This window comes from Andrographis paniculata, unplaced genomic scaffold (assembly GCF_009805555.1).
Source record: "Andrographis paniculata isolate CXL003 unplaced genomic scaffold, ASM980555v1 Contig58END, whole genome shotgun sequence".
NCBI classification, from domain to species: Eukaryota; Viridiplantae; Streptophyta; class Magnoliopsida; order Lamiales; family Acanthaceae; genus Andrographis; species Andrographis paniculata.
The window spans coordinates 199224-215741 of record NW_026137593.1 but is presented as its reverse complement, the minus strand read 5'-3'; the positions used below and the strand labels follow the sequence as shown (position 1 = coordinate 215741).

Below are 16518 nucleotides of genomic sequence, written 5' to 3'. Positions count from 1 at the left end.
TAGTGTCTATTTATATTTTTATAAGCAATTTTTAAAATCAAATTGCATTAATTTGTCACTATTATTTTACTATAATTAAATTATAAAATAATTTTTTTGTTTGAGATAATACGCCATATTTTTTATGGATTAACTTATGCATAATTTATTTATATTTCGATCTATATTTAAAACATTTAAGTTTTATTTTTTCAGTCCTAAAATAATAGTCACTTTTTCATTTTCGTTTGTCTTAAAACGATAGTCCTATTTCTATAAACAAATATATTACAATAAGACTTTCATTACTTTTTCATTATTATTACATAAATTTTACTATCTTCTAAAATGTTTTTTACTTATACTTTTTACCAATTACCATAAAATATACTCCTTCCGTCACATCACAATTGATAACATTTCTATTTTTATCTGTAATAATTGATACCTTTCTATTTTTGGTAAAAATTATTAAATCAAAATATATTTAAATACGTAACATACAAAATCATAAATGACATAGGACCACTTAAAACCCTTTATTTCTACCTCTCCTAATATTCTCTGTAAAATGATATCTATATTAAATATATTTTTTAATTACTATATAATTTTTAAATATTTAAACATATATTTTAATTTTTTTAATCATATATATTAAATTTACTTTAAAACTATAAATATTATTAATTATAAAAAAATAATATAATAATATCATAACTAATTATTATTAACTAATAAAATATCGTCACCTTAAATACCGTGTCCCTAATCAAAGAGTTTAATTTTGGTGGGACGGAGGGAGTATTTTTTATAACAGTATGTATTAATTATTTTTTTTATGACTTTAAATAATTTAGTTTTATAAGCTTCTAGTAATTAAAAATATATTATTTTTTTATATGTAAATTATTTTATTTGTAAAATTTATAAATGTGTTAAAATAAAGGTATATTATATATATTTTTACATTAAAGATGCCTATATTAAAATAAATTTATTTAAAATTATAATTTTAAGAAAAAATAATTAATTATTAATCTAATTAAAAATACATATACAAATAATTTGTTCTCTTATATTTTACACTATTTCTAATAAAAGAAATAGTCATATCTTTTTAATAAAATACATTCATTTTCTTAATTTTTTTTTTCAAAACAAAAAAAATCAATATTTTGCTAAAATTTTCATAAATTTCAACAATTAATAATAAAAATTAAAAATTTTATACACCAAAAGAATACAAATAATCATTTTAACAATAAAATATAAAATTATCTTAATTGTCATTATGTATAAACAACTAATATCAAACAACTATTTTACTAAATATTTTAGCACAAGTAGCTAATATGTAACAACTAGTTAAACCGGTTAAATGAACCAACTATCAACTAACAAGTAATTGTCAAACACCTCTAAATATTTTTAATAATTGTACTATTTATCTAACATTACAAATACTTTTCCAATTTACAATATATCCGTTGATGCAATTTTTCAACAATAAAAAGTAAAATTCGAAAATAGAGAAATATCTACGAATTTGATAGATGAGTGCCTGAGATTAGGGATCTCTAAACACTGTAGAATACATAAAATAAAAATAGGAAAAATAAAATAAAAGACTGAAAAATAAAGTGGTGATCCCCAAAAGCAATTCTCTTGAATTTTTGTCAGTTGAAGATGCCTTCTCTGTACAGTACGGAATCCTTAAATAACCCCTTGCAGATGCGGTTCGAACCGCTGCCTTGTCGGTTACCATAACCGTTGTTAACCACCCCAAAAATTCTCTTCTATTGACACGTGTGTCAACCGTCCTACCACGTCCGACCTTTGAAAACCGCTCGCCAGTTCAAACTACCTTACTCTACCAGGAACTGCCTTCTCACTTGGCCTGCAGATTAGCTATTTCACTGCCCGACCTTGTTAGGCCCGATCTTATACTGCCTTATCTCCATAGCAGACCTAACTGTGCCCGATCATCGAACTCGACATGATTGTACTCGACCTCAGCGCCCGTGCTTATCGCACCCGACCTTCGACTTCATACCGTCTCAATTTTGTGTCCGACCTTTTCACACCCGACCTTTGGATTTTATCCCGACCAGGTCCGACTTCGATGTCCGACCTCATTAGGTCCCGACCAAGTACGACTTCAGAGCCTGACCTTATTAAGTCCCGACCAAGTTTGGCTTCATTACCTGACCTTATTTTGTCCGACCTTAAGCCTGACCCGACCAAGTCATTACAGCTATATTTGGACTTTCGAAAGCCCACTACACTTTTGAATAAATCTTAACCTAATTTGGTAGGCCCATTCTCAAAAAACCCTATTTACCATTTTTTTTGCTCAACAACTTGCCTCCTCCCGCCGAAACGTCACTCCTTGAACTACGGAAGACGTGATGTTTTGGGGTTACAGAGTGTGATCATCACACTGTGCCGTGTCAAATCAAAGGGTTTATGTTAAACCCTACCTTCATCTTCTCAAACTCACGCATTCAAAATTCTGAAAATCCCCTTCTGTTTCTCTATCTAACTTCCCCTCTTGATATTTACTTCCTCTTCGTCTCCTTCACCTTCACGTAAATGGCTAACCAGTATGTTCCTGCGCTTCCTTTCGATAGGCCCGATCCCTCAATGCCCTCTGTGGCTTCGAAAGTTCTTACTCCTACCATACGCCCTTACTGCACTACCACTGTAGACGCTGAGCGCATGAGGTCCGTTATTGCGCAAGTTTCTCCCATTATTGTCAACAACGATGCGTTCAAGCCAGAACGCCTCCTAAACAGTATCAAGACTCACATTACTGATCCGAAAGATGCCTATCGCATATGGTACGCAAGGCTTCTTCCCTATTTCGAGGACCAATGGAAAAATCAGGGGATTGATAAAGCTATCCTCCTTTCAACACAATCTCTCTATCTTCATGACAAAGTCCTACTGGCCATGACAGCCTTTTGGCATTCTCAGGCAGGTGCCTTCTTCCTCCCCTCAGGTCCTATTGGACCAACCTTGATGGATGTAGCAGTTATTGCGCATCTTCCGATCATAGGCGAGGATCCTGTTCTGGTCTCTTTCGGAGGTCAAGAACCTTCTCCCAACCATCAATGTTGGGCCCTAGCTAAACTTCCTGAAAGAGAAAGGGGATGGACAAACTTCGTCAACAAATATCAGGGTAAGGAGGGTACCCCTATTTCCGAATTGGAACACACAGCCTTCCTCCTCTTTTGGCTTTGCAGGTATATCTTCTCCCTTTTAATTTCTTTTGTATCTTCGAAGTTTAGGTACTCAAGTTTAAATTTCTTTCCTCTTTCGTCATAGGTACATCATTATCTCCCCTTCTAAACTTGTTCTTTCTACTCAAGTTGACTTAGCCATCCAACTGGCCTGTGGCCATTTTTGCTCATTGGGCACCTTGTTTTTAGCTAACCTTTTTGAAGGTTTAACTCGAGTGAGTTTCCGTCTAACTGATACTAAAAAGGCAAACACTGCAGCCTCGGGACCATTTTGGGTCCTAGAACTGTGGCTCCGTCTGTACTTTCCTTTCGTATTTTTTGGTCGCCTCCCTATTTCTCCCAATCCTTATAGATCTATTGGTTATGCCCTAGCCAGACTAACCCCTAATTCTTCTTGTCTAAAATCATCCGACCCTGTAATAGCCCAAATTTTAACTGAGGATCGCAACAATTCCCGCTTCCATGTATACACAGCTTTAATACAGTATTCGACTGATCTTTTCTTTCTCTATCCTAACCCAACTCATCCTCTAACTCGTCCCGATCCTATCCCTCATCCGACCTACTCTTTTTCATGGGACGTTGCAATGAAACCCCGATCTCTTTTTTCCAGTAGGAGGTCGGATAAGAAAAACCGCAAGTCATTTTATACTTACAATTATCAACCCCAATTTTTGGCCAGACAATTTGGCTGCTGCCAAGGCATACCGGGACCGTTGGCCAGTCCCCACCTGATATTTCAAAGCCCAGAGGGACTAGTGATCCCCGACCTATATCTCCCATCTCACCAGCTATATCACCTCCAATTCGTACTTACCTTTCTGCCCGAAATCCTCAACAACTGAAACTTTCCCTGCCTGGTGGTCAGCTACCTGGTCTTTGCTTGCCCTTTCAACTGACCAACTGGTCGGAAAACTTGCTCCACCTCCAGCCTTGGCCCTTGGCTCTCATCGTCTAGCAGCCATAGGAAGAAAAAGGCAGGCACCTGTTGCAGGCGGGTCTAGAGCGAAGAGGCAAAAGAAAAAGGCCACTCCTGCCATTGATAGGCAGGCTATTGAAGAATACTTGGCATCTCTGCCAATAGACACCAGTGGGATGCCAAAGTATTTAAGCAACAATTTGGTAATTCTTGTTCCTTTCATTATTTCATTTTTCCTTGCGGTCCTCTTTAACTTCAATTCCTCTGTTTCAGAAGGTCATTCATTGCCACCGACCACTGCTCCGTCTATCTCTCAACCGACCGACCATCAACCGACCGACCATCAGTCACCCGTAGCGCAATCTCCCATCAATTTAACTTCATCCCAATCAACTGCTGCCCCGACCACGGAACAACCAGTTGTAGTCCCGACCACAGAGCAGCTGACTGTGTTCCTGACCACAGAGCCACTGACTGTGGTCCCGACCACAGAACAACCAACTCCCAGGCAAATAGAGGTAAAATTGTTTCTTATATTCCTCAGAAAAGACGAATATCTATTTTAACCATTAACTCCAAACTTTTTACTGTAGGCACACCGACCGGAAGACTCAACGGGAAGGCAAATTCCTCTTCCACTGCCTCCAGCATCTGATGTGGCCGTGGCGATGCCCACCAACTTGTTGCTCTCCCCGATCAGATTGCGGAACCACAACAAGTGAGCGCCAGATCTTTTTCGATGTTTCCCTTTTACAGAACTTCTAATATTTAGAACCTATTCCGACCAGGCACCTATTGCAAATGTGGTACTGCCTGAACCTAATCAGGTCGTGGAATTGCCCGACCCTGTTGCTCAACAAATCGAGGAGGTTCCTCTTGCTGACCCTGAACCAATCCAACCAGACCTATCACCTCACGATATAGAGGAAATTTCTTCTTCAAAGTCGGGTGAAGCTTCCGTCAATTTTGCCCCGCGGGGTTAGGTCAGTATTCTCTTATCCATTTTTAATTTTTTCCTCCCTCCAATGGTGCTAAATATTTTTGTTCTTTGCTCAGGGTATGGAACTAGCAGCCGCCCAACACCTTCAACCAGGGGATGAGTTGGTTGCTGGCCCGACCATTCGCCACATCAACCCTACAGTTTTCCAACTCATGGCCCCTTCTGAGGCTATGGTCGCCCTAAATCAGGTAAAATTTTATATCTCAAAGAATTCACCAGGTTTTCTTAACTTACTATCGTTTTCCTGGCTTAGGCTACCCAGGAGATGAATGTTTTAGCTCGAATAAACCTCCCGACCTCCGTCAGAACCATTATAGAACGTTGCGCCGACTTGGATTTTGCTGACTTGGAAGTAGCTGACCTCTCGGCACTAGTTCAAGTCGCAATAACCCTATTGGTTCAGCCCGCCTTGAAGTCGGGAGCTTCCCCTGTTCTTGATTGGATGATGGCCAGGATCACCGAACTTCAAGCCGAACTCCCTCTAATCGGACCCCCATCATCCGAGGCAACTTCATCTCAATTGGCTATGGATCCCACCAATCTTGAAGCAGATCTGAAGAAGGTCGATCAGGACCTTAACATTGCCAGGGCCAGACTGGACGAGCTCCGACAAGCAAGACATATATTAGCTACTGAAATCTCTCACATGAAAGAAGAACTTCGACGCCTCCAAGAACAACTGGAATCTTTAGATGATAACATTCAGGAAGGAAGTCGTCTAGTTGAGCCACATTGCCTTAACCAAACAAGTCTTTGTGAGCAACTTCAGACGGCTATACAAATGAAACTCGTCCAGAAACATCAAGAAGCTTATCAATGTTGGCGGGCCATCAAATCAGAACTAAAATGGACCGACCTCAAAACTGCTTTAAGGGCTCTTTTTTCTATGTAATCCAAATATCATGTATATAGCTCCAGCCTTAACTTGTATATAATTCCTATTTACAGAACATAGATCCTACCTTCCTTGGATTTATACTAAGTCTTAACATACAAACATAGATCCATGTTTATCGCCTATTAATAAACTACCTAGATTAGAAACCAACATAGCTATATAAACTCCATACCTCCAACCTCAAAAGTCATCATCGTTTCTCCTTTACTCAACATGGTTTCTCCTCGCCTTCGCGTTCCTCTTTCCAACTGGGAAAGTGCTCTCCAACCATTCTTAGTAGGAAAACATCCCATAGGTCACCATGCTGAAGACATGGTACAGGTTCTGAAACAATTGGATTTCAAATTTAGGTTCTCCGAAAGAGGCAGGACAACCATTCATCGTACTATTCGATTAATGGAACGTATATCCACCAGTTACGAACCCTATACCGACATACTTACACGCATATCGGATCTTGACCACCATCTGGACATGATAAACCATCATGTAACTGCCATTCTCCCAGACCTTAGTTGGAACAACAATTTTCAACCACAAAGATCGACACTCTCCAGACTGAGTGTCCTTGCCGAACGAGAGAGCCAGTCCCTGCAAGATATGAAGGCCCGGACTGAACAAAATCTTCAAGACATGCAAGACCAATGGGATCGCTACCGCCTGGATTTGGATGACCTCTTGGATGAAGAACCTGAAATGGTTTCGGCAGGCTGGGATGACACCATTAACATCTCTGATGACTAGAGAACCCTTTTATTAATAGGTTCGAACCCTTTGGAGGGTTCTCATTTTTTTTACAATAAAAATTAATGACAAAGTTCCGAAAAGGCAGGGTAATACCTTTTCAGATACTTAGCATTAATATTCTCATGTACCAGTTTTCCTTCTTGATTTATGATAATAAAAGCTCCATTTCCAATTACTTTATGAATGATGAAAGGACCTTCCCAGTTGGGAGATCACTTCCCTAATTGGTCCACCTTCTTATAGGTAGGCAGAATTGTCTTCCAGACTAAATCGCCTTCTGCAAAAAACTTAGGGAACACCTTTTTCCCATAGTATTTCGCCATAATCTCGCCCTGTCTAACCACTTGATCCAAAGCGTTCAATCGATCTGTATCTAACTCTTCCAACTGTCGCCACATCTTTTGTAAGTACACCTCATCAATATAGGCTGTTGTACTGGTTACCCTGGGTGAAGGCACGACAAATTCTGTAGGTAATACTGCATCTTGCCCGAATGTTAATTGGTATGGGGAGAATCCAGTAGAAATATTTCTACTATTTCGATGAGCCCACAATGCCTGAGACAGTAAAGTACGTCATTTCTTTGGATTTTCCTCTACCATTTTTCGGATAATGCCAATGATAATCTTATTTGCTGCTTCGGCCAACCCATTCACCTGTGGGTAATATGGTGAAGAATGGTGTAACTTAATATTGAATCCAGCCAAAAACTCAACAAACTTTTCCCCAGTAAACATCAACCCTTGATCAGTTGTGAGAGTGTGAGGAATTCCAAATCGATATATTATATGATTGAGTACGAATTCAATCACTTCTTTCTGCATCACATTCTTCAATGGAACTGCTTCTACCCACTTGGTAAAATAATCAGTCGCTACCAAAATGAAAGAATATTGTTTCGACGAGCCTGGATGAATTTTCCCAATTACATCCAACGCCCAAGCTTTGAATGGCCAAGGTTTAACCATTGTCTGCAATTTTACTGTTGGCAGATGATTTAAAGGACCATGCTTCTGGCATTCTTGACATCCCTTAGAAAATCTGATACAATCATCAAAAATCTTCGGCCAATAAAATCCCATACGATGAATAGCCCATCGCATATTTAAACCTGCCCGATGTGCGCCACATATTCCTCCATGGACCTCATCCATTATTTTAATAGATTCCTCAGGTCCCAGGCACCTCAATAAAACCCCTTCAAAGGTTCTTTTATACAGAACCCCATCAATAAGTTGAAAACGCAAAGCTTTCAACCGAATACCTATAGGAGTGGCAGAACTTGGGGATTCCAAATACACTATAATCTTTGTTCTCCAATCAATCCCAGAATCAACACTGCCAATCATTTGCTGACAAGCACTCTGAGCCAAATTATCGGCCAACCGATTCTTTGCTCTTGGTACATGCTCAAAAACTACCTCCGCGATTCTATATAACAGATGAAGTACTACATCTCCGTATCTACGCAAATAAGGAAAATTACAAGCGTACCGTTTCAACACTTGGTTAATAACAAGTTGAGAATCCCCATAGATTAAAACAGACTGCAATCCTTTAGCGATAAGTGCTTCCAAACCCAAAATCAGTGCTTCATATTCTGCGGAGTTATGCGTCATCTCTTCCATTTGAAGTTGCAAATTAATTTTGCCGCCTCCTGGTCCTTCTAATATTACTCCCGCTCCTGACCTTCCTTTTGAACGAGAACCATCAAAAAATATTTTCCAAGGACTGGTGCCGACATAGGGCATTATTCTGTTTTCTGATGACTCATCGCTTGCAAATTCAACCAATAAATCAGCCACGACCTGCCCTTTCACAGCTTTGAGGGGTCGGTGCCGCAACGCAAAGGGAGCCAATTTAATAGCCCACTTCATTAATATTCCTTGCATGGTTGGTCTGTGCAGAATTAGTCTGACCAAATCCATTTTAGAGACCACCTCGGTCTCTCTTGGCAGAATATAATGCTCCAACCGAGTGCAAGCAAAGACTAAAGAATAACACATTTTTTTCAGGCATACTGTAATTCAACTCTGGTCCTACCAAAATTTTACTTAAATAATAGATGGCTCTTTCCTTACCATCTTCCCATTCTTGCACCAGACTACTCACAACATCAAAACTGTTTGCCACGTAGAGCCGGAGAGGTCGGTCGCCTCTTGGAGGAACCAACACAGGCGGATTAATTAACGCCTCCTTGATTTCTTCCAACGCCTTCTGTTGCTCTTGACCCCAAGCAAAATCAATGGTCTTATTCCGCAACAACTTCGTGATAGGTTTTAATTTCCCTGCGGCGTTTGATATGAAACGCCTTAAGTAATTTACCTTTCCCAACAAACTCTGTATTTCTTTGACCGATTGAGGCGGCCACATTGACAGAACAGCTTTGGCTTTGTTCGCATAAATTTCTATCCCTTTTTCATGTACTAAAAATCCTAAGACCTGCCGAAACTCCGAAGGCACATTTCGTTGGGTTCATTTTCAGGTTGTACTGCTTCATTCGTATAAAAGCATTTTTTAATCAACCAAATGTGTATCAAAGTCGGTAGATTTGATGATCACATCATCAATATATACCTCCATTGATTGCCCAATCAGATCATGAAAAATGGTATTCATTGCCCGTTGGTAAGTTGCTCCAACGTTCTTTAAACCGAATGGCATAACTTTCCATTCATAGATCCCTAAAGTTCCTGGGCACCTGAATGCGGTTTTGGGTATATCTTCCTTTGCCAAGGAAATTTGATTATACCCTGCGTATCCATCCATCAAACTCAAAATTCGATGCCCTGCTGCAGAATCGATCAACATGTCTGCTATGCGCATGACATATTCATCTTTTGGAGTAGCGAGATTGAGATCTCTGAAATCAATACAGATTCGAATCTTTCCATTTTTCTTGGTTACCGGAACAATATTGGCTAACCATTCTACATATCGATATAGACGAATAAAACCAACCTTCAACAGCTTCTCGATTTCTTCTTTAATCTGGGGCATCAATTCTGGACTCACTCTCCTTCGTGGTTCCTTATAAGATTTAAACCCTTTTTTAATAGGCAACCTATATTCTATTAAACTGCGTGCCAATCCGGGCATTTTGGAATAATCCCATACCAGACATTCCTTGTGATCTCAAATTAACGCTACCATTCGCTCCTGTTGGTTTTTTGTCAATAAACCACTTACCCTGACCATCTTGGGTATCTGTTTGGTTCCCACATTATATTCAATGAGAGGATCCTGACTTGACAAAGAAGTTTCTATTTTTTCCAAGAGATCAGGCCAACGAAAACCTTCTTCTTCGCCAACATTATTGTTGAAAACTTTATTATTATGTAGTCTAACCATTAATTGGTTTAAATAAAACTGCCTAATAAATTTATCACATTTATTTATTTCTTCCATAATTAAACTTCAAATAAATAAGAGTTTATTTTGGCTAACAACAGAGCCATAATACAGAAGACTGTTTCTAATGAAACACGCAACCCTGTGTAGTCAGCTTACAGCCCTTCCAGGGATACTCGTCTACCATAGTTGTCCATGAAATCGGTGGTACGTACTCCGAATAGAGAACCGATTCTTCCACTCCTTCTGTAGAACCGAACGGGTTGGTACTGGCTTCCATGGTGAAAACCTGATCTCCTTCCCAAAACATGATCTGTTGATGGAGAGAAGAAGGCACGCACTTGGAAGCGTGAATCCAGTCTCGCCCCAATAAAACTGAGTAGGTGGTATTGGCGTCTACAACAAAAAACACTGTCGAAATCACCTTTGGTCTGACCTCAATGGGTGCCACCATCATCCCTTCTAGTTTGGTTGGTTGTCCGGTGAAGCTTGTCATCTCAATGTCTACTGGAGATAAATCGCCAACCCCTTTGCCCAATTTTCTTAAAGTTTTGAGAGGCATGACATTGAAAACAGCCCCATTATCAATGAAAACCTTGTTAACCGGCTTACCACATATGTGAGCGTTAATATACAGTGGTTTTAAGTGCGGGATCGCTCCTTCTGGTATAGGTGGAAAAACCATAGGTGGGGGTCTGCCAACCATCGCTGCCCATTCTGGTTCTTCCTCTTCCTCGAACTTTGCCCAAATGGGTTCTTCTTCAGCGAACCTTCGCATATCCGTCATCCTGACTTCGAACCCTGCTTTATCAAGCTTCACTATCTTGCTGCGCAAAACTTTCGTCTCTTTCGGGGCAAAAGACCCGAAAATTATATCAGGAGTCTCTTCCTCTGCATTTTCTATTTCGGGATCAATATTGATCCGTTTGCAGTATTGACATCGGAAACACTTGGCCTTCTTGATAGGCTTGCTGGTCTGCCAATGCTCCTCAGGTCTCTCACTCGAGCTTTTCCTTTTGGGCGATGATTTTTTCTTTTCCTTACCCTTATCTACTCGCTTTCCATGCCGAGCCGCATACCTATGCTTAGCATTACGACTTTGTGTGCGATTCATACCTGAAAATCGAGGATCTATGTCTATTGGCAGAGGCTTTCTATTTCGGCTCCACTTCTCCTGGACTGGATGTGGTTTGCGCGTTGGTCGGTCTCGTACCACGACTTTATCTTTCAATTCCACTTTGAAAGACCCATCTTCTCTGTCCCATTTCTCCGCCACTCTGGTTTCACAAACTTTGAACTTCACTTCCTGGTTGTATTCCCGCTCTTTGGGCTTGGGTTCTTTTCGTTTGGTATCTTAATCATCACTTTGCACATCTTGTGAAGAACGCAAAGAGATCATTGCAGTAGTCACTTTTGGGAAGGGCTGATGTTCTACTCCCATTGTTACATACTTGAATCTTCCTGCTTTGATAGCCTTCTGTATTTCCTTTTGAAAATGTGTACATTGATTAGTGTAATGCGTAAAAAAATTATGCCACTTACAATATGGCCTTCCCTTTATTTCTTCCTTCGTTGCCAAACGCTGCCCTTTAGGAATGCGAATTTGCCCATCTGCCAACAGGAATATCAAAAATTTCATCTGCTTTGGATACATCGAAGGTCGGTTGTTCCCTCTCCTCTGTTCCCAGCAGGGGCTTTAGTTTCGAACACACGTATGGTTTGCCACTCACAATTTCAGCTGCCATCTCTTCAATGATATTTCCCTGTTCATCATCTGGCGAGTATATTTCTGTATCGACACTTGCCATTTGCTGTACCCTGTTCCGACGGAAATTGTGATCTTTTTCTCTAAACAAAGACTCCAATCTCCCTGCTTTGGAGGCTAGACTAGCCAAGTCCTGAACATCATGGGCTGTCAACGCTTCTCGAAGTCTGGAATGCATATTTCTGACCACTAAATTGGTCATTTCACTTTCCTCGATGATTGTCGGGCACCGTCCTTTCATGAGACGTATCCGTTTGATAAACTGATACGCAGTCTCTTCTGGCATCTGCCGAATCTCTAAAAGATCTGTGAGTGAGACCGTTGGGAGGGGATTAAAAAATCTTGCATGGAATGCAGCCTCCAGACTTTCCCAATTTTGCAACTGCCTTGGCGGCAGATTTGCAAACCATGAAAAAACGGTTCTTGTAAGCGATAATCCAAACAACTGTAATTTGTAGAACGAATTATTGCCTACTTCCCCTAATTGAGCCATGAAACGTCCCACATGCTCAATGGTTGATGCCCCATCTCCTCCAGAAAATGAGTGAAAATCGGGTGGTCTGTAATTCCTTGGAAGCGGATGCTCATTAATGATTCTCTCTGGGAAAGGCCTTTGGTATGCAGGTCTGTTGACCGTCTGAGGGTTCATTCCAAAATGCACTCTCAAGACCTGAGCAATGTCCTCTAGATCTACCCTAGGTGGGATAAGATTCAACACAGGAATGAGATTGTGAGCCTGACCTCCCATTCTTTCCTCTCTGGGGTCGGTTGGTTCGGTCCTAACACCCAACGGAATATTATTTGGGTATGTAAGAGGAGTCTTCCCCCTGTCAACCCTAGGGGCAGTAACACTTGGAAAAGTGCTATCCACATACGAGGGCCCCGCAAAATTTGCCTGTAGTCTGGATGGTGATAATTCTGGTGGCGTCTGTATAGGTTGCAAAGTAACCCTTGATAACGCCTGATTTAACGTATTTTGCATAAGATTTTGTTGCTCCCGCAACATTTGTTGCTCACGCAACATATTCTGCATCGCCAAATTATGCTGATTGTTCAATTGCTGAACATAAGAAACCCAGTCGGTAGGTGCTTGTGGCATTTCCCCTGTATTTGGCATGACGGGTGGTGAAACTGCTTCTCCCACTGGTGCTGAAGATGCTTGAGGCTGTGAGCCTGCCATGTGGATCCTTCTGATGATTCGGCCGGACCTCAGTCGTATGAAACTCTCTGTTGACGTAGGATCAACAATTTTGCCTTTCTCCCACTGTGGTCGCCAAATTGTTGATGCAATTTTTCAACAATAAAAAGTAAAATCCGAAAATAGAGAAATATCTTCGAATTTGATAGATGAGTGCCCGAGATTAGGAATCTCTAAACACTGTAGAATACATAAAATAAAATAGGAAAAATAAAATAAAAGACTGGAAAATAAAGTGGTAATCCCCAAAAGCAATTCTCTTGAATTTTTGTCAGTTGAAGATGCCTTCTCTGTACAGTACGGAATCCTTAAATAACCCCTTGAAGATGCGGTTCGAACCGCTGCCTGGTCGGTTACCATAACCGCTGTTAACCACCCCAGAAATTCTCTTATATTGACATGTGTGTCAACCGTCCTACCACGTCCGACCTTTGAAAACCGCTCGCCAGTTCAAACTACCTTCCTCTACCAGGAACTGCCTTCTCACTTGGCCTACAGATTAGCTATTTCACTGCCCGACCTTGTTAGGCCCGACCTTATACTGCCTTATCTCCATAGTAGACCTAACTGTGCCCGACCATCGAACTCGACATGATTGTACTCGACCTCAGCGCCCGTCCTTATCGCACCCGACCTTCGACTTCATACCGTCTCAATTTTGTGTCCGACCTTCTCACACCCGACCTTTGGATTTTATCCCGACCAGGCCCGACTTCGATGTCCGACCAAGTACGACTTCAGAGCCTGACCTTATTAAGTCCCAACCAAGTTTGGCTTTATTACCCGACCTTATTTTGTCCGACCTTAAGCTTGACCCGACCAAGTCATTACAGCTATATTTGGACTTTCGAAAGCCCACTACACTTTTGAATAAATCTTAACCTAATTTGGTAGGCCCATTCTAAAAAAACCCTATTTACCATTTTTTTGTGCTCAACACTATCTTTGTATCTTACCATCTAATAAAATTAGTTTAATCTTTTTACCTTTATTTCTACCATATTATAATATAATACTAATATTTTTAAAACTTCGTACAAAAAGTAAATAAATATATAGATATGAGATGGAGAAAATATATAATAAATATTAATGGGTGTGTTTGTTTGGAGGTCTAGATTTTGAGTTGGGATTTGAATAGTAAAAATTTTGAATTTGAATAATTGTACGATGTGATATAAATAGATGTTGATTCTATGTTTTGAATGTAATAATTGATTTTTAATATAACATAAAAATAAAAAATAAATGTTTAATTTGATATTTTTTAGAAAGAAAAATGAATGAATAGTATATTTAAAATTAATCTCCCGAACAAACACACCCAATTAATACATCCGCTTTTTCTACACCCCTAACCCATTTCCTTTTTTTTATTTATTTTTTATTATTGTTATTTTCAAGGGGAAATTAAATTCGAGGGTAAATATATATGAGTGTGTTTGTTTGGGGTTTGGGATTTGAATAGTAAAAGTTTTGAATTTAAATAGTTGTATGATGTGATATGAATAAGTATTGATATGATGCTTTGAATGTAAATTGATTTTTAGTATAATATAAAAAATAAAAAATAAGTGTTTGATTTGATATTTTTGGAGAAAAAAATAGAATGAATACTATATTTAAAATCCAATCCTCCAAACAAAAATATACTCTATAGTAGATACTTTTATAAAGTGGGAACAAGCAGCCTTATTCAAATATTCTAAATTTAAAAGTATTTTTAAATTATTAAAATTACCGCATAGAATATAGTTATGTAAACATATATTTTTATTAGATTTTTTTAATGTATTTTAAAATTTTATAAATTATTTTTAAGCATTTGAAATTATCTAATGTAATTGAATGTATATTTATTAAAATTTTTATATAAATTATATTTTTAATTTTTGATTCAAAAATTAAAAGTTAAAAATATAATGAACTTTAAATAAATTTATAAATTATAGTATTTAAAAATATTAAATAATCTACTATATAATTCAATTTATATTTTCAAAATTTGATATTTTAATTATTTTTTAAATTTTACTTTAAATATAATATATAAATTAATAATTAAAATACCATTTTAATTAAATTTAAATGTATATATAATATATACTCCTATAAATTAATTATTTTTATTTTATCTTATTTATTTATTTATTATTATTATTATTATTATTATTATTATTATCAGACAGCTGGTGGATTCAAATTGTTTGGATTCAATTTGAGCAAAACAAACATCCATATATTATACTGCACATGCTCTAAGATCATCTACCATGCTAAAACTAAGTAACTTTTTCCAATAAATCTTTCTTTGCCCCATTATACTTAATTAGACGTAGGCGGCGGAGCCGTCCCAAAAGTTAGAAATAGGCAGCAAGCCGACCAAAAGTTAGAATAATAGGCGGCGGAGTCGACCCAAAAATTAGGAATAGGTGGCGGAGCCGACCATGTTGTATATACTAACCATAGTTATATTTATAGGTATATATATTAGAAGAACAAAATTAAGAATAAAAATAATAGTAAGAACAAAGTAAAGAACAAACTTACTTGAATAAAAACTTCTTTATTGATTCTTGAGATTGCAAGGTGAACAAGTACACAAAGAGAGAATTCTTTCAAGATCTATGCTTTAATTCTAGCTAGTGTGTTTACAATGAAATCATTCACCCAATTTATAGGTTAGGAATAGCTAAAGATAGCAAGTCTAGATCTAGGATATGATTTTTTATTTTCTAGATCTAGAATTTATTATTTTAAGTTTATGGATAAGATATATATGTATATTATTTTTATTATTTTATTTTATTTTATTATTATTATTATTATATATTTTTTAATTATATATCAAATGGATCTTGCGCTAATGGTCCTCCGAATGGATCACAACTTGATCCCTCTGTCGCATCATAATCGACTTGAGGTTTGCTTTGTTGATTTGTAATGAATTCCATGAATTGGGGGTTGCTACCGATTATTTCCATGAACTTGAGTATCTGTTGATGTTGTTGAGTATTCGGGGTTTTTGGAGCAGATGGTTCCTTTGAGACTTCGGGAATGTTCTTTTCACCCTGTGGAATGGACAGTGATTTGTTGCTTTGAGTAGTGGCTGGCGGATTTTTCGAAATTTCTTGAGTGCCTTTGTTAGCTTTTCACCCGTCTGGAAAAAATGGGCTACTGCTTGTTGATCACAAAACTGGGTGTTGAATTGGTTCCACAATTTGATTTTGAATTCTTGAACTAGTGATAATGGATTGGGTTTGTCGAAAGTCTGCAAAAATTTGAAAGACCAACAAAATATCCATGGAACTTTGAATTCGGCATGGAATAGTATTGGCTTCTGAAATTCTTCATCTTTGGACTTTTTGTTGAAGAGTTGAAAACCAAGTTGAACCTCGAGAGGAATTATATCCTTT

At 38.3% G+C, this 16518-nt stretch overlaps 1 protein-coding gene across 1 annotated transcript; it reads right to left on the bottom strand.

The window, feature by feature from the left end:
- Window positions 1-11728: 11728 nt before the first annotated feature.
- On the bottom strand, window positions 11729-13084 carry LOC127257609 (uncharacterized). Its single transcript, XM_051284049.1, has one exon. The coding sequence runs from the start codon at window positions 13082-13084 to the stop codon at window positions 11729-11731; it is 1356 nt and encodes a 451-aa protein (XP_051140006.1).
- Window positions 13085-16518: the final 3434 nt, after the last annotated feature.